Consider the following 26,075-nt stretch of genomic DNA (forward strand, 5'->3'; position numbering starts at 1 on the left):
TTTCCAAAGAAGATACACAGATGGCCAACACACAGAACAAGATGCTCAACATCACTAATCATCAGGAAAATGCAAATCAAAACCACAGTGAGATATCCCTTCACATCTGTCAGAATGGCTAGAATCAAAAGGACAAGAAATAACATGTATTGGCAGGGAGACTGAGCAAATAGAACCCCTTGTGCGCTGTTGGTACGAAGGTAAGCTCATGCAGCCACTGTGGAAAACAGTATGAAGGTTCCTCAAAAAGCTAAAAACAGAATAGAATCACCATATGATCCAGTAATTCCACTACTGGGAATTATCCAAAGGATATGAAAACACTAATTCAAAAAAATATATGTACCCCCTGTGTTTATTTCTGCATTATTTACAGTAGCCAAGATATGGAAGCAACTTAAGTGTCCGTTGATAGATGAATGGATAAAGACGTTTTATATATACACAGTAGAATACTACCCAGCCATAAAAAAGAATGAAACCTTGCCATTTGCAATGACATGGACGGATCTAGAGAGTATTCTATTAAGTGAAGTCAGTCAGAGAAAGACAAATACCATATGATTTCACTCATATGTGGTATTTAAGAAACAAAACAAAGAAAAAAAGAGACAAAAACAAAAAACCAGACTGTTAACTATAGAAAACAAACTGGTGGTTACCAATGGGGAAGATGGCCAGGGGAGATGACTGAAATAGGTGATGGGGATTTAAGAGTACACTTATGATGAGTGTAATGAATAGAACTGTTGAAATATTATGTTGTACACTTGAAACTAATATAATACTGTATGTTAACAATACTTGAATAAAGCTACTTTAGAGAAAGAAAGAAAGAAAAGCCCAAAGGTATCTCCCTAGTTAGTAAAAAAAAAAAAAAAAAAAAAAAAAAAAAAAAGTTGTATGGTAATAGACGGTAACCAGATTCATTCAGGTGAGAACTAAATAATACATAAAATTGTTGAATAACTATTTTATGCACCTGAAGTTAATATAATCGTATGTATCAACTATACTTCAATAGTAAACATTGAAAGAAAAAGGTGATGCAATGGATAAATGTTAAGAAGCTCTGGAAGGTTTGGAGCACAAAGGAATCAAGGGCAGAATGAATAGCAAAGGAGCTGCATTTAAGTGTGGTATAATAATGACCTGCACAGTATGTGAGTTGAGAATACAGGAAAGAAAGAATGTAGCTGCGAATTACTCTGATAAAGAAGTGGTGGGGCTTGGTAATGGGAGTAGGCAGTAGAAGGGGGAAAAATTCCCCAAACTCCAATCTGAATCAAAGAATTATAATGTATTGGCTCCCAGACACCTTAATCACAAGGGCTAAAAAAATATCCACAATTTTAAAAGGGGAGGGAATTGATACAGCTGTTTATTTTGTTAACTGCCCATTTTTTAAATACCAAAAACTACCACAATCATTTAAAAAAAATTTTTTTTAATGTTTATTTTTGAGAGAGAGAGAGAAAGAAAGAGAGAGAAAGCGCACGCACAGGAGAGGGGCAGAGAGAGATAGAGACACAGAATCTGTAGCAGGCTCCAGGCTCTGAGCTGTCAGCACAGAGCCTGATGTGGGGCTCGAACCCCCAAGCCATGAGATCATGACCTGACGTGAAGTTGGATGTTTAACCAACTGAGCCACCCAGGTGTCCCCACAATCATTTTTTAAGGAACAAAAAATTAAGGAGAACATACCTGAAAACAGTCTTTCGAAAAAAGAAGAAAAGATAGGAAATTAATTAGAATTCTAATTTTAGAAACAGTTCTGAGAATGTAAATTCAAGAAAAAAAAACATTAGCAGACATGTCTCTATGCTCTGACACTTTATCTGGCTACTTCCAAAATATCTTATAATAATTAACACTTTTTCCAGGTTACATAGCACCTTTACAAATGTGGTTTAAAAAAAAAAAAAGGAAAAAATTAAGAAAAGTGAAGACACTTAAGGGACCTTTAAGACAACATCAAGTGGGATAACATTCACATTGTAGGGCTCTCAGAAGGAGAACAGAGAGAAAGGGCAAGAAAATTATTTGAAAAAATAATGGCTGAAAATTTCCCTAATCTGGGAAAGGAACTGAACATCCAGGTCCAGGATTCCCAGAGTTTCAAATAAGGTATCCCCAAAGAGATCCACACCAAGATACATTATAGTTAAAATGGTAAAAGCTAAGGATTAAGAGAGAATCCTAAAAGCAACAAGAGAAAAACAACTTGTTATGTACAAGGGAAACCAAACCCTACAAGGCTATTATCAAATTTTTCGGTAGAAACTTTACATGCTAGAAGGCATATACAAAGTGCTGAAAGCTAAAAACTTCCATCTCAAATTCTCTGCGTAGCAAAGTTTTCATTCAGAATTGAAGAACAGATTATGAGCTTTCCATGTAAGTAACAGCTAAAAATATTCATCACCAATAAACCAGCCCTACAAGAAATACTAAAGGGACTTCTTTAAGCTGAAGAAAATTGGCACTAATTAGTAAGAAAACATATGAAAGTAAAATTCTCACTGGAAAAGGTAAATATATAAACAAGGTAGTGAATCAATCACTTATAAAGCAAGCATTAAGGTTAAAAGACAAAGTAGTAAACTTAACTGAAATTACAATAATGAATTAAGGGAAGCATAGAAGAAAAAGATACAAAATGTATCATCAAAAATATAAATGTGGGGGAGAAGAGTAAAAAGGTAAAGCTTTGAATTGTGTTTAAAATTAAGTTGCTATCAAATTAAAACAGACTGCTATTTACACAGAATATTTTGTGTGAACCTCAAAGTAACAACAAGGAAAAAATTTAGAGTAAATACACAAAAGAAAATGAGAAAGGAATTTAAACCTAACACTAAAGAAAGCCATCACACCACAAGAAAAGAGAAAAAGAGAAGGAACAGAGAGGAATTACAAAGATAGCCAGAAAACAATTAACAAAATGGCAATAAGTTATTACTTATTAATAATTACTTTAAATATAAATGGACTAAATTCACCAATCTAAAGACACAGAATGGCTAAATATATAAAAAAAATGAGACCCATCTATATGCTGCCTACGAGACTCACTTCAGAAGTAAAGGCACAGAGTGAAAGGGAAGGGTTAGAAAAAGATATGCCATGCAAATGGAAAAGAAAGCTGGAATACCTATCCTCCTATCAGATAAAATGGACTTTAATACAAAGACTATAATAAAAGACAAAGAAGAGCATTATATAATGACACAGGAGTCAATCCAGCAAGAAAATATAACATTTATAAATACATATGCACCCAACATAGGACTGCCAAAACATAGAAAACAAATATTAACAGACCTAAAGGGAGGACCTGAAATCATAAACACAGTAACAGTAGGAGATTTTAATATCCTACTTTCATCAATAGATAGATCATCCAGACAAAAAATCAATTAGGAAACACTAGCCTTAAACAACACATTAGACCTGATGTTCTTAATACAGAACATTCCATCCCAAAGCAGCAGAAAACACATTCTTCTCAATTGCACATGGAACATTCTCCAGGACAGATCACATGCTAGGCCAAAAAGCAAGTCTCGATAAAATGAAAAAGATTGACATCATATTATAACCATTTTTTCTGACCACAATGGTATGAAACTAGAAATTAATTACAAGGAAAAAAAAAACCCCACAAAAATATGGAGATTAAGCAGCATGCTCCTGAGCAGTCAATAGTTCATCCAAGAAACCAAAGGAGAAATAAAATACCTAGAGACAAATGAACGCAAAAATCCAACACATCAAAATCTATGGGATGCAGCAGAAGTGGTTCTAAGAGGGAAGTTCAGAGCAAAACAGGACTACGTCAAGAAACAAAACACCTCAAATAAGCAATCTAACTTTGCACCTAAAGGAACTAGAAAAAGAAGAACAAACAAAGCCTCAAATTAGTAGAAGGAAGAAAATAAGATCAGAGTGGAAATAAATGAAATAGAGATTCAAAGCACAATAAAAACAAAACAAAACAAAAAAACAATGAAAGCAAGAGCTGGCTCTTTGAAAAGAGAAAATCAACAAACCCTTAGCTAAACCAAGCAAGAAAAACAGAAGAGAGGGCTCAAATACATAAAATCAGAAATGAAAGAGAAGTTACAATTGAGACCAAGAAATAACAACCTAGAAGAAATGGGTAAATTCCTAGAAACATATAATCTGCCAAGACTGAAACATGAAGAAACAGAAAATCAGAATAGATTGATAACTAGCAAGGAGACTGAAACAGTAATCAAAAACCTCCCAACAAACAAAAGTCCAGGACCAGGTGGCCTCACTGGCAAATTCTACCATTCAAAGAAGACTTAATACCTGTCCTTTTCAAACTCTTCCAAAAAACAGGAGAAAGAAAAGCTTCCAAATGTATTTTATGAGGCCAGCACCACCAACACCAAAATCAGACAAGGACATCACACACAAAAAAGAAATTACCAGGCCAATATCCTTGATAAAAATAGATGTAAAATCTTTAACAAATTTTAGCAAGCTAAATCCAACAATGCATTAAAAGGATCATACACCATGATCCAATGAGATTTATTCTTGGGATGCAAGGATGGTTCAACAGCTGCAAATCAATATGATACATTACATCAACACAGTGAAAAATAAAAATCATATGATCATCTCAATAGATGCAAAAAAAAAGAGCACTCAACAAAATTCAACATCCATTTATGATAAAAACTCTCAACAATAGGTACAGAGGGAATGTACCTCAAAATAAAGGGCATAAATGACAATTCTACAGCTAACATATCTTTTTCTTGTATTCAGCAGTGAATAGTTGAAAGCTTTTCCTCTTAAATTTTTTTAATGTGTATTTATTTTTTGAGAGAGAGAGAGCAAGCACGAGCAGGGGAGGGGCAGAGAAAGAAGGAGACACAGAATCTGAAGCTGTCAGCACAGAGCCTGATGTGGGGCTCAAACTCATGAACTGCGAGATCATGATCTGAGCTGAAGTCGGATGCTTAACCAACTGAGCCACCCAGGCACCCCAAAAACTTTTCCTCTTAAGAACAGGAAAAAGACAAGAATGCTCACTCCCCCACAAAATAAATAAATAAATGAGAAAAAAAAGGATAAATCTACCATATGACCCATCTATTCCACTTCATATTTATGCGAAGAATACAAAAACACTAATTCAAAAAGATACATGCACCCCTACGTTCACTGTAGCATTATTTATAATAGCCAAGATATGAAAACAACCTAAGTGTCCATTAACAGCTGAATGGATAAAGAAGATGTGGCATATTTATAAAATGGCATACTACTCAGCCATAAAAAAGAATGAATCTTGCCATTTGCTACAACATGGATAGACCTTGAGGGCATTATGCTCAACAAAATAAGTCAGATAGAGAAAGACAAATATCATATGATTTCACTCATATGTAAAAAACAACAAAACAAGTGAACAAAATAAAACAAAAACAACTCACAGAGAACAGACTAATGGTTACCAGAGGGGAAGGGGGCTACGGGGTGAGTGAAAGGGGTGAAGGGGGTCAATGGTATGGTTGGGAACTAGACTTATGGTGACCACTTTGTAGTGTATACAGATATTGAATTGTAAAGCTGTATACCTGAAACTTATATAATAATAAAAATGTAATCTGCACCCATCCATAATATTATTTAATGATCAAAGCTTTTCTGGATGATAAGACCTATCAGCTATTGTAGTACACTTTAGAATTCATATTTCTGTAGCAGTTTATTATTTGGTCCTAACAACAACCCTGGCAGATACTCAGGACAGTTATCTCTACTTACAGATGAGAAAATCAAGGCTAAGAAAAGCTGTTCAAATTGCCCAAAGTAGTATCCAGGGTCCAGAATCTAGGCTCTATTTCTACTCTACTGATTTTTCTATCATATTATTTTATTGCACATTAGTTAGAAGATATCTGCTGAAGTTATAACTTGACAAGACTTAGCTCATCTAAAATATAAGACCATATACTCAAAAACTGTTATTTCACTAAACTGGGGTAGGGGGGAGTGAAGGAGGCTTGGATTAAAAAAAAATCAAGCTTCACAAATTTGTTGATAATTGACAAGAAAAGCATTATTACACTGCAAATCTTATAATCTTTTTCAAAAGAAAACACTGCTAAGAATCTCAAATGTGTGAATATGACAAGATAAACTGGACCTCCTGCTGCAAAGTTGAGGAAAACTAAGATGTCTATAGATTTAAATGAGGAATGAAAGATATGAATAAAGAGCATGCTGAGACAAGACAAATGACAGTGCACAAATAGAAAACCTATCCACGTATGTGGTAAGGCACCCATCCAGGCAGCTGATTAACAATTGGACATTACAGCAAAGGATATACAGTTGATCCTTATACAACAATAGTTTGAACTGCATGGGTCCACTTACACTCAGATTTTTTTCAATAAACACATATTTTATATAGTGATTAAAAAGATAGAGGTTGCCAAATATTTACAAGTGAAGACAAGGTGGAAGAAACATATGGAGAAAGCTGGGACAGTAGGGCTCTTGCCTGCTCCTGGCACTCCTTACCATACCGCCCACGTTGGGGAAGCTGGGTTCATTGAAGTCTTCAACTGAGAGACGCTAAGGAACCAGCTCTGGGGAGGGATTCTCAACCAAATGGCAGGGCCAGTCACTGTCCAGAGTGGTCCAAGGACCACAGAATGATAACTTGGAGTTCCAGAAGAACTCTGGGTGCAGGATAGCATCAGGCAGAAACCTAGGTTGCAGAGAGAAAAAGCAGGGAGGGGGCGCTGTCCACGGTGCTGAAAACTCTCTAAGGCTGGGAACCAATACCCAAGGGGAACTGGCCTCTCTTGGCTTGCCAGCATTTCCCACAAGCAGAAACTGTATTAGAACTATGTAAAGGGGAGTCAGGTGAAGCAAGTGACCTACAGAGAAGGTCTAAAAGTGCTCTGCCTTTGCCAGTTCTGACTTCCCCTGAACTGTGCTTAGAATGAGGTTTCCTACATTCCTGGGAAGAGGAGCACAGACCGGGTATGACTCCAGGGTCCAGCTTTGCTAACTTCGGGTGGGGATGAGGAGAGGTGTGGTGCCTCACTCTACTAATGTACTGTACAATAACTGCATTTTCTCTTCCTTATAATTTATCAACTGTTTATGTTATTGGTAAAGCTTCTGGCCAATAGTAGGCTACTAGGAGTTAAGTTTTTGGGGAGTCAAAAGTTATACATGGATTTTCAACTGCATAGGAGGTTGGTGCCCCAACCTCTGTGTTGTGTAAGCATCAACTGTAGAGTGCTTAAGGGCTATCACGTTTTCTTTGTGTGACAGAATAGCAAGTCTTAGTCCTAGTAGACTCTATCTCCCCTTTTTAATCACATATATTTTATAATACCTCTTCTATCCTGAAATGAAATTCACAGATGATATTATTTATCCACCCAAACATTTCTAAAAAGTACGATGTTCTAAGTGATATGCAAAGACGAAATAGAAAGTAATTTACTTTTTAAAAAATGTATTTCAGTATACAAATGTTTGGGTACATAATGAAGCAGTCAGATGTATGTGACAATTTATGATAAATAAGTTTGGATTTAAAAATAAGAATATCAGGGGCGCCTGGGTGGCTCAGTTGGTTAAGCATCTGACTTTGGCTCAGGTCATAATCTCCCAGTTCGTGGGTTCAAGCCCCACGTTGGGCTCTGTGCTGATGGCTCAGAGTGGAGCCTGCTTCGGATTCTGTGTCTACCTCTCTCTCTGCCCCTCCCCGGCTCATGCTCAGTCTCTATCTCTCAAAATAAATAAGTGTTAAAAAAATAAAATAAAAATAAGAATATCAGAAAGCACTTTGAACTAGCACAGAACAATAAAAAAGCAGAGATACAGACCAACACTAGAATAAAAAATAGTATTAATATAGTAATGGACATAGAGAAGTAATCTTAACTGAAGTTAGAATATTCACCAAGATAAATAACAGCCAAAGTAAAAACATCAAAAGAAAAAAAAAGAAAGTACAGTATCATCACAAATGAGCCAGGTCTTATTCATTTGTAAGTGTGGTGTCAAAATAATCCTCTAGGTTATGTCATGAGATAAGGTAGGAAGAAAGTATCACAGAAAGCCGATCCTTATGTCCACATTCTTTGAATGGTGCAACAAGGCAGAGATGGATTAGATAAAAACAAATAAACCAATAATGCAAAAGGCAATAAAGCAATTGTGTAACAGATTGGATACTTTGAGGATAAAACTGAAAAACTATGGTAATCCCCAAAAGACAATTAATAAGAAATATTAAAATAGTTATATTTTAAAAATCCAAGGAGATCCCTGTATTTCATGTACCTTTACTAACTTAATAACTGAAGTCTGAACAGGAATCTCAAATCCCCTGTTACATCATTTCAGTCCATTTCATTGCTTTTGCAATAACAACACGATCGCACTGAAATCCTTTTCAACTAAATAAGCAAGTTGGAAATGGTGTTAATACTTACAGAGTACAATGGGCAGAGTGAACAAATTACTCAATTATTTTGTGATGATAGATTTCACTCAGGTTCACTTTTTATATCAACTGTGGTAGGCAAAATTCTAAAGATGATTCCCCATGATTCCTATTTGGTGGTTATCCAAACACTAATCTAGGTACTTTTACAAACGTAATTAAAGTCCCAAATCCATTGATTCTAAAATATGGAGATTATATGGATAGACCTGATCCAACAAAGTGAGCCCTTTAAAAGCAAAGCTGGTGGCAGAAGCAGGAAGTGACCTCCAGCTGACAGCAAGGGAAGCAGGATGTCAGACCTTCAACCACAAGAACTGGATTCTGCCAACAAGCTGAATGAGCTTATTAGCAGATTCTTACCTAGAGCCCAGAGATTAGGGCCACCTACACCTAAGGTGTAGGACCTACACCTTAATTTAAGTCTTATGAGACTCTGTGTGGACAACCCAGCCAAGTCCAGCTTTTGACTTACAGAACCATGAGTTAATAAATGAGTGTTATTTTAAAAGCAAGCTGCTAAGTTTATGAGATCTTTCTTTATTTTTTAAATGTTTATCTTTGAAAGAGAAAGAGAGAGAGAGAGAACGAGGAGGGGCAGAGAGATAGGGAGGCAGAGGATCTGAAGCAGGCTCTGCGTTAACAGCAGAGAGCTTGATGTGGGGCTCAAACTCATAAACCGGGAGATCATGACCTGAGCCAAAGACAGACATTTAACTAACTGAGCCACCCAGGTGCCCATGAGATCTGGACTTTGAAGCAGCAATAGAAAATTAAGACAACGACCTTCTTCTAACTTAATCAGTTTTTGCTTAATTTCTCATGAGGATATTTTAGTATCAACATGTACTACAAAACTATAAATTTATATTTACAGAGTGGTTAGCCTGGGGGATATACAAAAGTCAGGATAGATGCAAGACAAATCTTTACTGAGTTGGACTCCCTCAGGTGTTGTAAAACATCTAGTCACAACTCTACTGACTATGGCAATCAAAATTTGCTCACAATAAAGTTTAGCAAGTCTCAAGAGGAATCAGAACTGAGGCACCTTTGGAGACCTCAGCTGTAGCTCATAGATTTAATGTGACTAGGCTACAATGGGCCCCAATATCTTTCAACTCAAAATTCCAAATTCTTGGGAGAAGAAAAATCTGGCGAGTGTAGTGTGGGCCAGGTGTACACCCCTGGATCAGCCAGTCATGGCCTGAGAGGCAGTAGAGATTTCATTGCTATCAAGAAACAGAGGTATAGCCATAGAACTGAGAGAATTTCCAGTGAGGACAAAATCTCCTGAGCTGGGCAGCTCCCCAAGAAATGTCTACCACATTCATGTTACTGTGGAGAGGTCCAGAACTAATCTGAGTTATGTTTACCAGTATCTGGTTAGTTTTGAAAATCATCATACCATATGTATGTATGATTCCATTTTCTTAAAACATTGATTCCATCCATTTTCTTCTTTATGCTTATCTGTTTTTTTTTTTTTCTAAAATGAATATATAGAACTTATGATTAGAGGGAAACACCTTTTCATCTCTTCTGACTTCCATGAGAAGGGTTATCTCCCCAAATATTTCTGGTCTCTCTCCACCTGCTAATCACTTCACCCCAGGAAAGGAAGAATGACTCATCTGAGCAGTAAATTTGGGAAGAATAGGTGGGGAATGCTCGGCTCAGCTCTACCCTGGGGTTTTCACAAAGAACTTCAAGTTCTCTATTTACTCATCACCACCCGGGGCCGCTGCTGCCTAGGATAGGGTGGGTGGTGATCTAATTCTGCAGTTCAGTTAGCAAATCTGTTTAGCTTGCACACTAACACACAGCCTCCATCATAAAATCCATATTCTTCCCAATAGATCTACATGATCCTGATAGGGTCTTATAAAAGCTAAATGCTTTCTGGTATCAACAGGTGCAGCAGGAGACCCGGAGACTCTCAGATTCCTCAGTATCTGCTTATGGGAATTGATTTTCTAATACACTTACAGTATATGTTTATTTTAGCAATTGTATGTTCACGTTTCACTGTTTGAAATAGGACATCCTTGACTACAAATACTAGAAATTTGCCAAAAATTGACTACAACAATAAACAAATGCACTACATGCAGTAAGACAAGTTTACCTGTCTTACAGCTACTATCAGGCCTTTATTGCTAATAAAGTTTTTAGGATCCTTATTCAATTCCTTTGAGTTATTTCCCAATGTTCAGAACATAAGCAAGAAAAAGGGGGTATTTATTGGACTCCCTGAAAGACTCCAATCTAAACTTGTTTTCAAAACCCTTTTATGTCATTTTTAAAGGAGAAAACAGGTGAAATTTCCTTAATTACCATTATCTTCTCTTTGTCACTTAATTTTACCTTACTTACTACACTAACCTCTATAATTTATCACTTCGTTACTTGCTTTCTTTTTTTTTTTTTTAAGAACATGGAAGCAGGGGACGGAAGGTGAGAGGGGGACAGAGAATCGAAAGTGGAGTGGAGCTTGAACTCATGAATCGCAAGAGCATGACCTAAGCCAAAGTCAGATGCTCAACCAACTGGGGTACCCAGGCACCCAATCTGTTTTATTTTTATAATCTGATAATGAAATGCTGAAGCCTCACTGAACTTAAAACTGGGAAAACACTTAAGGTAAAGTCTCAGTACCCAAATTTCTTGTCTCCAGTGTTCTTTTACATATACCATGACACTTCTTAAGTACAATTCTAATTTTACTTCTGTAACATTTCTGCCAGCTTTTCTACGATAATCATTTACCCATCAACTAATTCCACCAACATGTCTGCCATGTTCCTCCTGCATGACAAACTGTGAACTCTGCCAGTTTCCCTTTGGCTTCTGCTCTGCTATCAACTTTATCTTATGCTGTAACTGGGAGGTCCTGTTTTTCTTGTATGCTTGGTCACGGCAGGCTGGTTTGTCCTTCAATAAGCTTGTCTTTTATAGGCAACAGGTTGCTGAATTTTGTTTTTTAAAATGTTAACCATCAGTATCCCTTTTTATTTTGATAAAATTAATGAATCTATTTGTATAAATAGTAGAAGTGATACATTTGTGCTATACTTGGTCATCTTGTAGGTTTACTGTTATTGTTCCTTTTTTTATTTTTTATTATTTTTTTTGAGAGTAGGGGGAGAGGGGAGAGAGACAGAGAAAGAATCTTAAGCAGGCTCCACACCCAGCTTGAAGCCCAACAACCGTGAGATCATGACCTGAGCAGAAATCAAGAGTCAGGCACTCAATCAGTTGAGCCCACCCAGGCGTCCCTTTCCTTTTTCTTTTTTAGCAACAGATGTAAAATTCTGTACATCATTTTAAGTGACAAGGTAATCTATCTAAGCTGCCTATTTTCTTTTTTCAAAAAATGTTTTAATCTTATTTTTCTCTTTTTGTTTCCTATTATATTGTATTATGTGTTACATTTATATTTTATTTTTATTTATTTTTTTATTTTTGAGAGAGAGAGACAGTGAGCGTGAGCAGGGAAGAGAAGCAGAGGGAACCTTAAGCAGCCTCCATGCTCAGCACAGAGCCCCATGTAGGGCTCAATCCCATGATGCTGGGGTCAAGAGTCAGATGTTCAACTGACTGAGCTACCCAAGCGTCCCACGTATTACGTTTATTATACCTTCCCTTTTATTTCAAGAGTCACGGAAGTGATATATAAGCACACATTGAAGTATAGAGAGTAAAAAGGAGAAGTTCCCTTTTATTCTCCCCCAAATACCACACCCCTCCATGGGGATAAGCATCAGTAGCAGCTTCATACATACCCTTCCATACCTCTCCCATTACCTGCAATTTGCTTTTTTCCTATTTTTCCCAATCTAAAAACATCAACATATTCTAATAATCGTTCTTATTATTTTCACCTTATGAATTAGGAATTTAAATTCTGGAGTGACACAGAATTTACACTGTTAAGTTTGTCTCCCTTTGCTTCTTTACTCTCCTTTCCTATTTCATTTTACTTGGGTCAGATATGAATTATCTTATCAAATGCCAAATGGACACCTTGCAATCGGATCATGCTCTAAAGCTATGTTGTCCAGTGGAGTGGCCACTACCCACATGTGCTTACTGAAATTTAAACTAAAAATAAATAAAACTTAAAACTCAAGTTTCTCAGTCCCATCAGCCCCATTTCAAGGGCTCAAAAGCCACATGTGATAGTGGCTGCTGTATCAAACTGCACAGATTCAGAACATTGCTACTCTAAAGACTTAGTTAATTTTATTTACATAAGAGCTAAATACCCTTTGATAAGGCTTTTCCAAAGTTTTATTCCTTTTTGTAGGTATTCTCAAATTGTCTCCATTTGTAGGAAATTGCAAGGTTACCCAGGAACCTAATGCTTTCTCCTAGCTTCATGTGAATTTTTTTATTCTTCAAAGTCTAGGGCCTTAGGCTGTTTTACTGTAACATTTTAAGATCTCTTTTCTGCTGGAAATTGCTAATCTTTGTTTTGAGTTTTAAAATTTAACAAATAGGTGCCTAAAAAGGGAAAGGATTTTTTTTCTTGAAAAACAGCTCCAATGTGGAACTCCAAATACTCTCAATTAGCATACTGAGTTGGTCTTTCAATTTCAGAAAAGTTTTCTAGAATTTTTCCTGATTATGAGTTACATGTTCCAACCTTTTCTATTGTTGTTGTTCCAACCTTACTTTTTGAACAAGTTGTATACCCTCAATCCAGATACATCAGTTCTTATTGCATTATTATTTGTCTGTTGAATTTCACTACTTTCTCATATATTTCGCTTTCCTATTGTTCAGATAATCATTCACACGTTAGCTAATCCACCAACACGAAGTATTTCTGATCTGCTTGGCACTACATATTTTATAATGTTCTTTTTTTATATTCGAAATGGTGAATTCTGAACATTCTCAATGGCTTCTGCTCTGCAATCTATTTAATCTCAGCCTATAACTGGGAATTCTTGCCTTTTCTTGACCTTTAGTATCACCTACTTTCTCTGCACTATGGCCTCCTTCCTGCCCTGTACTGACACCACCTATATTTTTAGTTCACTTAAAAAAAATGTTCTGTCCATTCCTTTCTATAGCCATTAGCTATCTCACCTGTTTGAATGCCATATCAATTTTCTTCTATTTGCTTGAGTCATCAAGCAGGAAGGCCTGTGTGGGTGGGCTCCTGTTTCCCACAGGATCCCTCTTCCCTTCTAACGTTGTGACATTAATTACACCCAAGTTCCCTAGTTTACCTCTGGTTTTCAGTGTTTTTGAAGCTACTTTGTCTGAGGTTTGTTGTCATTTTTGTTTTTGTGAAATATCCCCACTATGACTGCTCTGTGAGCATTTCAGAGGTCTCTTTTATAGGTCTGTTTTCTCAAAACAAGTCTTCAGAATGAAGGTAGTCTAAAATGTACATTTAGCTTGTGTTTCAAAATTTCCTTTTTAAATTATTATTTTTGAGAAGTTAGCATGTTTTCACGAGGAGGAAAAATATTACAGATGGTGGTCATGTCCCCAGACAAGTACACAAAAGTAAACTTAACCAATGATGTTCCTGAAGCATACTACCATATTAATACTACCATATTAATAATGCCAAAAGGGGTGGGCACCTGGGTGGCTCAATCGGTTAAGTGGCCAACTTCGGCTCGGGTCACGATCTCACGGTTCCATGAGTTCAAGCTCCACGTCAGGCTTTGTGCTGACAGCTCAGAGACTGGAGCCTACTTCGGATTCTGTGTCTCTCTCTCTCTCCCAAAAATAAATAAAGATTAAAAAAAAATTTTTTTTTTTTTTAAATAATGCCACAGAACGTAACCTCCAAGCATCCCTATGGGAAAAAAGTCATCTAGGGGAGCCTGGTGGCTCAGTTGGTCAAACATCCAACTCCTGATTTCAGCTGAGGTCATGATCTCCCGTTTGTGGGATCAAGCCCCATATGAGCAGCATGGAGCCTGCTTGGGATTCTCTCTCTCTTCTCTCTCTGACCCTCTTCCCAGGCATGCACGTGCTCTCTTTCTCCCTCTCAAAGATAAATAAGTAAACATTAAAAAAAAAAAAGTCATCTACCATTTGAGGTAAACAGACAGAAAAACTGGCAGGAAGACAAGCTGGGAGCCCCCTTCTTCTTATGGACACTACAAGTTCTTAACATTTTGCTTTATTTTATTTAAAGTTTTTTTTTTTTTTAACGTTTTATTTATTTTTGAGACAGAGAGAGACAGAACATGAACGGGGGAGGGGCAGAGAGAGAGGGAGACACAGAATCGGAAACAGGCTCCAGGCTCTGAGCCACCAGCCCAGAGCCCGACGTGGGGCTCGAACTCACGGACCGTGAGATCGTGACCTGAGCTGAAGTCGGACGCTTAACCGACTGCGCCACCCAGGCGCCCCAACATTTTGCTTTATTTTAGAGAAATAATCAAAGTCAGCTTCCTGAATATGTCATTAAAGGGTCTAAAGGCAGTTGAAAGATGAAGCACGATGAGTCAGAACAGATTACAGAGATGGGGCTTGGAAAATGGTAGTAGGGTAAGAAGACACAACAAAAACTGTCCACTCTCCTCCACTGCTTCTCTGGAACTAGTTGTGCCACTGCAGCCTCAGCCCTAGACAAACTCTAAGAAAAGATCACAAGTGAGACTGGGGTGTTTTCTCTCTCTTTTTTTTTTTTTGTAGGTGAGGGGGTTCCAAACAATAGAAGGATCTGGAAGAGAATGGGAAGAAAAGGAATTCCTGTGGTCCAGTAGGCATTCCCAGCTGGACAGTGGTAGGTAAGTGATATATATAGTGATGTACATATGTTGATGACGTTCTATTTCAGTCTCAACAATTAAATGTCTTTGCAGAGCCATTCTTAAACCACTGGAATCACACTGCCAATCACTGAAGTATATCCAATCATGAGTATTTAAGTGTCTTTGCTATAATTATAGTCTTATGTTAACTGAATCCAAATTCTCTCAGAAATAATTTTAAACTGTCATAATACAACATCAATCTACTAAATTCTAACCTTTAACTCAACTCTAACAAAGCTGGAAAGGCAGTCTATCCTTATCAATGAATATCACAGATCAAAAACAGAAATGAAGAAGAAAATTTACCCACAGCTTATTATAGATGAATTTTTAAAAAATTGATGCATGATTTACATACCACAAAATTCACCATTTAAAGTGTACAATTCAGCAGTTTTTTAGTACATTTGCAAGGTTGTGCAACCATCACCACTAATTCCAGAATACTGTCATCACCTTAAGAAATCCTGTACCCATTAGCAGTCACTCCCTATTCTGTCCTCCCCACAGCCCCTGGCAACCACTAATCTACTTTCTGTCTCAATGGATTTGCCTCTCTGGACATTTCATATAAATAGAATCACATAATGTGTGTTGTTCTGTGTCTGGTTTCTTTCATATAGCATAATGTTTTCAAGATCCGTCTGTGTCATAACATGTATCACCAATTCATTAATTTTATGGTATGGAAATTTGTTTACCCACGAATGACATTTTTAAAATATATTTTTCCTACATATATTAATTAGCTCTCAGGATTACTCAAGATTCAATTCAAGACACACTATATTCATTCACTGACCTCTTGGCTCACAAGATTATCAGTATATTTCATCTTCTGTCAATTTATAAATCATTTCAAACGTTGTAATTTTGGTTGTACTGTGTTTCAGTGCCTTGGTAAATACTTACCGGGCTTTCCACCTAGTACCCCTTTTTCTAGAAATTAGCCCTTCCCTCCAACTTCTGTATGGTTAATATGACTAATTGCTCCTGTCTACCAGGTGACCAGGAATGAGAACCTGATTCAAGCTGGACAATTCAGGCCCTTCACTGGGAATGTGGAATTGGGAGCAGGTAGGATTCTATTTCTAATTAGTTGCTCCCTTGTTTGCAGGAGCAATAGTCTCAGAAGCTTTTGGCTATTACCATTATTTGCCATGTAGATTAAGAAACCAAGAAAATTAGTGTGCAAGATGGGAAGAAAGAATCAGAGACAATTAAAGTGAGAACAGCAGAGATAAGAGTGCCGCAAGAATCCCTGGGTTCCCTGAAGGGCTCTGGGTGCATCCTTGTCCTTGGATTCCATAGGACATCTTACAAACTTATAAAAAAGTCCCCTTACGGTTCAAGTTGGTTAAGGAGGTTTCTGTAATCTCCAGCCAAGAGCCCTAATATAATCATCTACCCAACAAGACTTTAAGCTCTCTATTAGTAAGGGCTCAACCTCCGTGGCATACATTACAGCAACTCAAACACACACTTATTTAAATGATCACCTGTGGAATAACTTGCAAAAGTATCTATAAAATACACTCAAGACACTGTCCAACAAGCATGCAAAAACATTAGGATTTGTGTTCATTTTATAAAAAAGATACATTATTGTATCACTGACTCAGTATATCTATACACCCATTTTGCAAGACATTATTTAATTTCCTCAGAAGAAAAATCGTTTACTTTATTATACTACTTCATCCCATTTGCACTTGCCTGGCATATGTTTTTAAATCTTTTGAAAAGCATAGTGTTACATTTTCCTAAAAAAAATTTGAAGTTTGTTGCAAACAACAAGTAATCTCCATTTGCTTTTTAAGCAAACTCCCACAAAATCTACTAACACTCAGCATGCAAAGATACAAGTAACCTCATTTATAGTAGTATACATATACAATGATATAATATTATATGTACATATAATATTATATATATATGTATATTACATTACTCAGCCATAAAAAAGAAAGAGATCTTGCCATCTGCAACAACATGGATGATTTTAGAGAGTATTACGCTAAGTGAAGTAAGTCAGGTAGAGAAAGACAAGTACCATATGATTTCACTCATATGTGGGATTTAAGAAACAAAACAAACAAGCAAAGAAAAAAAAGACAACCCAAAAAACGGACTCTTAATGAGAGAGAACAAACTGATAGTTACCAGAGGGAAGGTGGGTGGGGGGAAGGGTGAAATAGGTGAAGGGTATTAAAAGTATACTTATCACGATGAGCACTAAGTAATGCACAGAATTGCTGAATTATTATATTGTACACCGAAACTAATACAACATTGTGTATTAATATACTAGAATTATAATTTAAAATAAGGCAAAAAATGCAAAAGAGACAGAGGAAAATAAAAGTCAAAGACACAGGATATTAGGAAATAAAAAAACCGCCAACAGACTCTTGAATATAGAGAACAAACTGGTGGTTGCCAGAGGTTGGGGGGAGACGGGTGAAACAGATAAAGGAGATTAAGAGTACACTTATCTTGATAAGCACTGAGTAATGTATAGAACTGCTGAATCACTATATTTCACACCTGAAACTATTAACACTGTATGCTAATTATCCTTCAATAAAACAAAATTATAATGACATTCAGCATACAGAGGTATAAATGAGCAACCTCCCTGGGATCATTTTCTCCTTTTCTCCCCTTGCAAAAAAGATATATTGTCAAACACTAATAACTCCCATGAGGATAACTAATCTGTACTTCAACAACACTGTGCACACGTAATATATTCTAGGATGCAGGTGGAGTAGACATGAAATAGCCTTTCACCGACCACTCAGGAAATGCACTTTTCATAAGCCTGCTCTCTTGCCCCAGGCTGAGGGGTCTACTGCTGTGACTGACAACTACACAGCTAATTCCCTGCTATTCCTGGGAGCCCTCACTTCATTTTGCAAAATCCTTTTCCCAAAATTAAATCCAGGATTTGTCACCTAATTGGTTCTGAGTGAGGATAACAGAGATAAAACCAAAAATCCAAAATGTTTTCTTAAATCCCTGTTCAAAATTCTATAGGGATAAATGAGCTAATCCTTCAAAATGTAAGATTTGGTTCCTGAGTGGATTTTGTGTATAACATATTTAATGTCACTACCTTCCCTGAGACATACTGAAATTTTAAAAATTATACCTGTATTATTACAAAGTCTTACAGAGATAGAACCCCTTTAAATTAATGAAATATTCTAATTGGGCACACCTGCGTACTGTGTCAAGCACTGGGGCAAGTTTCTCATGGTCCTGGCTCCAAACTTGCTTCTTTACAGCTTGAGAGAATTGTGCTGGCCAAAGCTCTGAGAGGCAAGGTACTACTTACTTTGGCTCTTTCCAAAAAAATTCAGAACTCGAAGTTTAACAAATGGCCCACACAAGGATTTGCTGAAGTTTCCTCAGACTCAAACTGTTAGGGCAGGAAGGGGCTTTGGAAATCGACTTTAACCTAGTTATTTCAAATGAGAAGAAGCTGTGGACAAGAAGTAAATGACTTGCTCAAAATCACAGTTAGTTGGTAAAACCAGCAGAGTTACAGTACGGGTACTTGGATTCACAGCTGGAAGCTCACTTTTCCATACCATCTGCCTAAAACATGTACATATGGACAGTATTGAAACCTCTGCTGAGAGGGAAAAAAAATGAAAACAACTTTCTGCTTTCAAATGTGAAGGTGGGAGCTTAAGGTGTTGCATGTCATTTCCTGGAGGTGAAAGGTAATAACCTTCCAAATGACATGATGGGCTTGTCCTGGAGGCTAAGTGAAATGAAACGGAATACCAGATCTTTGTTGCAACCGTAATGAACTATGCGCCCAAAGCTACCCTATACCTCCTTTTCCATTAACAAAGCTTATAGTCCCTTTAGCCAGAAGGATGGGCTTATATCCTAGACCTGGCTAATCAACTAACTCACATCACAGGCAAGAGTGACTGGTCTAAGTAAGGTCAACCAGAACCCTTCCCTAGAACTTCTCCACGTGGAGAAGGCAGTCTATAGTAGGGAAGCCTTAGACCAACATTCAAAGAGAAACAGACATAAACACAGATGAGAGGTGGAAAGAGTCTGACAAAGTCCAATCCAATCCTGGGGTCTCATAACTGAGCTGGTCCCTTTGATTCTGTAAGTTAACCCTTTATTTTTATCAACTATAAAGCCAGTAAATTCCTTTTTTGCTCAGAATAGTTTGCATTGAGTTTTTGTCACTCGCAACTCAAAAACTCTAACATATACTGAACACAGGAGACAGGACTAGATACGTGTTATTCTTCATACAGGGAAATTAATGAACATTTATTTAAAACAATTTTTTGATGCATTTATAGAGGCTCTACTGTTTCTTAGATCTACCATTCCTAACATCCTACACTTACCAGCTTCACTATTTCCATCATAAGCTGGCTGCTGAGAGTATCTGAGTTTGCTAACACTTCCCTAGGATTTCCCTAGAATTAAAAACAATCCTCTTATAAGCTTGTTTCATTTGATTTCCAATAGAAGTTGGATGTAAAATATATTCCAGGTAATATAAATTCAATGAGATTTTGCCTTATCCAGAATGTCACAAAGATAAATCTGGTCATCAACATTATAGTATGCTATGAGGCAAGTTCTCAAATTTAAAGGAAATCCAACAGAGTTATGGCTCCTTCAATATAATTCAGTAGCATGTTTCTTATTTCATCACGATGGAAACCAATAACAACAACAAATCTGAGTACCTACCTCCAATAAGGCTCCAGTTTGGAAGAATTTCAAAGGCTTTTCAATGGAATAATAAAGGCTATGATAGCTACCCTTAGCCAGGTATGCTCTGACCAGACCAACTGCTATAACAAGCCACCTGTGAAAAAGAGGGAAAAAAAGAGCCATTAGAAAAAAAAAAGTGGGGATCTGAGGTAATTGAAATTTGGCAACAGAAGATACTGCTAAAGGTGACTGAAGAATCAGCATCCTGGATTTATCAACTATGGCCCTCAAATGCCAAGCTGTAATGCACCACCACACACACCCAACCAAGAGTGCTCTGCAAAAGCACAGTGGCACCTCACCCATCTGGAGCTCAGCTTTCTGGCAAACTTGCCTGTTGAGAACAAGGCCAAAATGAAGAGAATAAGCTAAATTGGTCCTTGAGCAGCTAAATTAAGTGTCAGAATGTCTAAGACAAGAGAAAAAAAAAAGCTGTTACAGGAAAATTTTAAATGGCCTGTGCAGTCAGAGGGTCTGTAATAATAATAGGGAGGAGAAAAGAGGTTTTAAACTATTGTCACAAGTATCTCACAGAAACATACCTATACCCTATTCTTTTAAAATTGCAAATGAAATAAGAATAAAAGGTGGGTTTTTTAAAGAAAAAAGGATTTTTTGCTCAATTTCCCAAAATCAATTAATCCAGATCAATACAAAACACAAAACAGGGAAACACTTAGGCCTATCACTGGGAATGTTACATTTCTGTTGTGTCCTTCTCAAAAATGAATTTCTCAGGCCCTGTAGTTTTTTGTTAAGCTCCATAATGAAACAAATGGACGTTTATTATTAAGGTATGTGTCCTTGAAAGCAACAATAGGTTTACCTAAATAATGTACAATCTCAACCAGGCAGTGGGATATATGATCTATGTTATTTCCAGAAACTATCATACAAAGACATCAAATAAGAATTTGTAAAAGAAATGAATTCTTGAATGGTGTAACTGTCTCAACATTAGCAGCCTCAAAAAAAAAAAAAAAGCCTACTTTATTCTCAAAATCCCAATTTCTCTTCTTGGCTTAAGACACCACTCCCTACTCTCTATCACCTAGGAATAAAGGCTTCTTTCCTTTTTCCCCAATGAACCTTAAAATCTCTTTCCAGTCCAATGCTTTCATTAATGCCCTTGCTGATAAGAATTTACATATAGATGTAAATACACACATATTCCAGAATGTTCTTTTAAAAGTCACTCTGTGACGATTTATGTGATAAAGAAAACTTGCATCTGTAGTATTTCTTCACTGGCCTGTGAGTCAAGAGAAATAGATTCTAGATATAGATCTCCGGCTAACAAGTTCCATGATCTCAAGCTAGTCAAGCAAGTCACCATCTCTTTGAAACTACATTTCAACACCAGCCATTTCTAATAAAACAATCAAGTCCACAAACCTCTCTCTATATATATTTGGGTAAAAAATGCAAGGTGCTGAAATGCTAACATGACATTAGCATTTTTAAAAAAGGGTGTGTGTGTGTGTGTGTGTGTACATATTTGCTTGTATCAGCATGTGAAGATGTGAAAGCATCACAAAATTAGCTGCCTCCAGGGAGGGGATCTGGGTGGAAATGAAGGGTGAGAGGGGAGAGTTTCACTGTATGCTCTTAGGTAATATTTTGAATTACACACCTGCCAATGTAGTACCTATTTTAAAAATAAATAAAACTAGATGTTCACCATAGAGTTCTTTAAACTTTTCTGCATCTTTAAGTATTTTCATAATAAAATGTTAGGGAAAATCTTTTATAAATAAATACGAATTAAAAATACGTAACAGGGGCGCCTGGCTGGCTGCTGGCAGAGCATGCGACTCTTGATCTTAGGGTTCTAAGTTTGAGCCCCACCACGTTGGGTGCAGATCACTTAAAAATAAAATCTTAAAAAAACAACAACAACAAATAGTCTGATCCTGTGATCTTCCTCACCAAAACTATGGGATCAAAGAACTGGAGGAACCTTGGAGCCCACCTAACCCAAATTCTTTAGTTTTACAGATGAGAAACAGAGGACAAGAAAAGCAAAGTGATTTATCCAAGGTCACATAGCTAGTTAGTGTCAGAACTAGAACTAAACCCGCTGAGGCAAGGGATGGGCTGAAATGAGGGAGAAACAAGAGAAGGTAAAACCAGTTTGGAGGGTCTATTGCCCTCCTCCCCAATTCCTTCTTCCTTACCCCAATCCCTCCTAAAAAGTCTCAACTCATCTAAAGCACAGCTCTGCTCATGTCACTGGTCAAAAACTTTGAACGCTTTTCCACTACCTTTCAGATTAAAGCTCAGTCTGGATTTTGAAAACAGCCGCCTAAATATATGGTCACTCTGCAGCCACAGCTCCCTCCACTCCCCTTGGGGGAAATGGCTCGCATTCGTGACTTGCCGCCAGAGCTCTCCTCCGCGCTGCAGGATGGCCGACCCCTGGCCAGCCCACCCGTCCTTCCAAGGCCCTGGGGACCAGCCCCAGGGCGGCTTTCAAACCCGTACCCCCTTGGTGCCCGGGAACTCCAGCTCGGGCACACCCAGTCCCTGAGAACTTGCTCGGCCCCTCGCCCAGACGGGAGTTCCGGGCAGGCACCCGGGCCGGCTCAGCGCTCGGGTGCCCACAGTGCCCCGGAGCCCGGACCCAGACACCCACCGCCCGGGCTGCGCTGCGCGGGGGCCCGGAGGCCCCGCCGGCCGCAGAGCCCCCTCCCCGGCCAGGCTCGCTCCCCGCCTCCCCGAGCCCTGGCCTCACCCCGCCGTCATCACCACATTGTAGATGACCAGGTACGCCGTGGCCAGAGGCCCTGGGCCCTTCTTTTTCCGCGCGCCGCCAGCTTCGCCGGCTCCGGTCCGTCCCCCCCCACCCCCATTCCCCTTTGTCGCTGCAGTAGCCGCCGCTGCCGCCATGTCAAGGGCCCCGAGCACGCTCTCCCTGCGAGAACACCACCGCCCGGACTCGGCACTGAGAGGAGGCGGAGGGAGGGACGAGGGAGGGGCGGGGCCGAGGCCGTGGGGCGGAGCCAGAGACAGCGCCCACGACGGCCGCCATCTTGGAAGAGGGCAAAGACACTCCTGGCACCCCCCTGCCCGTCACCTCCCTTCAGACGCCAGCGCCATCTTTGATCACCGTAATCACCGCCTCTTTTTGCGCTCCCGGTTATAACCTCTGGAGCCATTTTGGGTTAGGTCAGTGTCGCCTATGGCCTCTCTTGCCAAGCCCGCAGTTTCTGCCATCTGGATGCTTCCTCGTCCCTATTCTCTCACCTATAACCTCTGCCTCCATGGTGGATCAAGAAAATGATGCTTTCTTTCTCCCTTCTCATCTTGCTTCTTCCAGTGGCTCTAGCGTCACCGCTATGCACGTGATCTAATAACCTGCCATTTTGGGTCAGGGTAACACAGACGAATATTGCTTCCCATCAACCCCAGGGACCAGTAGAGAAGAGCCTTTATGGCGAGTGCGCTCTGCTCTTAACCCCCGAAGCCAGCTTGAAGGTTCAGTCTCTGAAGGTTTCTGCCCTGGCTTTTAATTTTCAAGTTACTGGTACAGTGAAAGTCAACGAGAAGTGTGTCTTTTTTACTATCCGACTGAAGTCGCACGTGTGGCCAAGGATCCAGTGTCATTTGTGAGGGTCTGGAAGATTCAAGTGCATCTTCCCACCCAAGCCATGTGTGCTCACCTGTCGCCAAGGCGGGACCACGACGAGGTGATTAGGCGGTCGGCTAAGGGTGAGGTGCGGAGTGGAGCGAGAAACTTTCCACCCAAGAACAGAAGGGTGTTGGCTTAGAAAACCTGTCCGCTGAGGGAAACAGGGAAGGCTTATGGAAACTGCTTCAACCATCTGATCCTACTCGCTCATTCATTGCTTTTTTTATTTGTAAAAGGCTCCTACAGCTAATTTTCACACAAATATCTTAAATGAATTGCTGTGTCTGTGGCTCCATTCTAGCAAGTGGAGCGTCAGTGAGGTTGCATTGAGGGTTCATGGCACTAAATGAAAGAGATAAAGTCTTCTGTCTCCCAGAGACCATATAGAAGGAGCCAGTGGAAAATAAGTATTTATTAGTTGGTGAAAGGTGTTATCAGGAAGTTATTGCAGTAATCAAGGTCGTAGTGATAATGGTTTAGGCTGGAGTGGTCGTGATTGAGATGATGAAAACTGAATTGAATTCTGGACATATTTTAAAAGACCTGATAAGATTTGTGTATATATTATATGTGGAATATGAAGTGAAGGAGATGTTGTGAGCACCTTGGAGGAACTGAGTTACAAAGGAAACTGTTATGAAGGGAGAAATCAGGAATTTTGTTTTTTATGCATTGAACTTGAAATTTTTATTAGACATGCAAGTGGAGAGGTTAATTAATCAATTAGATTTAGATAGGTGCACACAGAGCTGTTTCTTTTGGAGGTTCCAAGGGAGAATCCATTGCTTACCTACTCCAGCTTCTGGAAGTGCTGGCATTCTTCGGCTGATAGTTGCATCACTTCAGTCTGTGCTTCTGTTACTGAATTTGCCCTCTCTCAATTTCCACTTGCTGTCTTATAACAAACAACTTTGGTTTTACATTGGGCTCAACCGGATAATCTGGGAAAATTTCCCCATATCAAGATCCTTAACGTAGTCATACCTGCACAGCTCCTTTTGCTATATAAGTAACATCCTGGGGATTAGAATAGGGACGCATTTGGGGTGCCTGGGTGGCTCAGTCCATTAAGTGTCAGACTTGGGCTCATGTCATGATCTCACGGTTCATGGGTCCAAGCCCTGCATCGGGCTGTGTGCTGACAGCTCAGAGCCTGGAGCCTGCTTTAGATTCTATATCTCACTCTCTCTCTCTGCCCTTTCCCTGCTTTCACTCTGTCTCTCTTTCAAAAATAAACATTAAAAAAAAAAAAAGAGAGTAGGGCCCTATTTGCGGGGCCATTATACAGCCTACTACATTCCATTACCAAAAAAAAAAAAAAAAAAAAAAAAAAAAAAAAAAGGCAAGAAAACCCCCAAAGACTGGAGAAAAATGACATTCTTTTTAAACCATTACTAACTATGCAGGAAAGTAAGGGGTCTCCAAAGGGGGAGCTAGAAATGGGGAATGAGCTTCTGTTGGTAGTGGTTAAGAACAGGACATTGAAATTATAACAGTGATCAGTTAGCAAAAGCCAAAGCCAGGATTTCTCTGAGGGTAAACTCTAGTACCAGAGCTAAGATTGAGAGACTAACAATGGGAATTTTCTAGGGCCTCTCTTATAAGGGTGCTAATACCGCTCCTAATAACCCCCAAAGGCCCCACCTCAAAGTACCAGTGTGTTGGAGATCAGGATTTCAACATGTGAATTTGGGGGGGACACAAACGCTCAGATTATAGGTGTTATTTTCCTTAGCAAAAGGGATTTGGCATGTGTGATGAAATCAAGGACCTTGAGATGTAGAGATTGGCCTGGGTTATCTGAGTGGGCTCAGTGTAATCACCAAGGGAGGCAGAAAAAGAATCAGAGTCAGATGGGGATGTAACTGTAGAAGAAAGGCAAAGAGAGATGTAATGTTTCTGGCTTTGGAGGTGGAGGAAGGGGGCTTCTAGAATCTGGAAAACATAAGGAAACGGGTTCTCTGTCTAGCAAGAAACATAGTCCTGCCAACATCTGACTTCAGCCCAATGAGATCTGTTTTAGACTTCTGACCTACAGAATTATAAAATCATATGTTTGTATTGTGTTAAGGCACTAAGCTTGGGGAAATTTGTAATAGCAGCAATTGGAAACTAATACAGCAATTATATCTATCTTGATATTAGTCAAAAGGCATTACTAGAGATAATCATGATAAAAGGTTCAGTTCATAAGGAAAACATAACAATTTAAAATATGTGTACATAATTACATGGCCTCTGTGCTAATGTTCCAATTCTATATAGAGAATAATAAAACATTGGGTGACATTAAGGAAGAACCAAAATAAGTGGAGACATTCTGAGTTGGTTACTGGACAGGGAACTAGTTCTGAACTCAGACTCAGCTGCT

The 26,075-nt window shown here is 38.7% G+C and overlaps 1 protein-coding gene across 4 annotated transcripts in view; it reads right to left on the reverse strand.

Moving 5' to 3' along the window:
- The window catches only part of HACD2 (3-hydroxyacyl-CoA dehydratase 2), a 105,162-nt gene extending 82,136 nt beyond the window's left edge, over nucleotides 1-23,026 (reverse strand). For 3 of the 4 annotated variants that reach the window (XR_006299377.1, XM_043594338.1, XM_043594339.1), the window contains exons 1-2: nucleotides 22,808-23,014; nucleotides 20,050-20,167 (exon numbers count right to left, since the gene is read on the reverse strand). Coding sequence is in view for 3 of the 4 variants with exons in the window: in XM_043594338.1 (XP_043450273.1) it covers nucleotides 20,050-20,167; nucleotides 22,808-22,962 (273 nt within the window). In the remaining variant the exon portion in view is untranslated. Of the gene's footprint in view, nucleotides 1-20,049; nucleotides 20,168-22,807 lie in introns of all 4 variants that reach the window. The other variant, XM_043594337.1, reaches the window with a different exon arrangement.
- Nucleotides 23,027-26,075: the final 3,049 nt, after the last annotated feature.

This window comes from Prionailurus bengalensis, chromosome C2 (assembly GCF_016509475.1).
Source record: "Prionailurus bengalensis isolate Pbe53 chromosome C2, Fcat_Pben_1.1_paternal_pri, whole genome shotgun sequence".
Taxonomy (NCBI): Eukaryota; Metazoa; Chordata; class Mammalia; order Carnivora; family Felidae; genus Prionailurus; species Prionailurus bengalensis.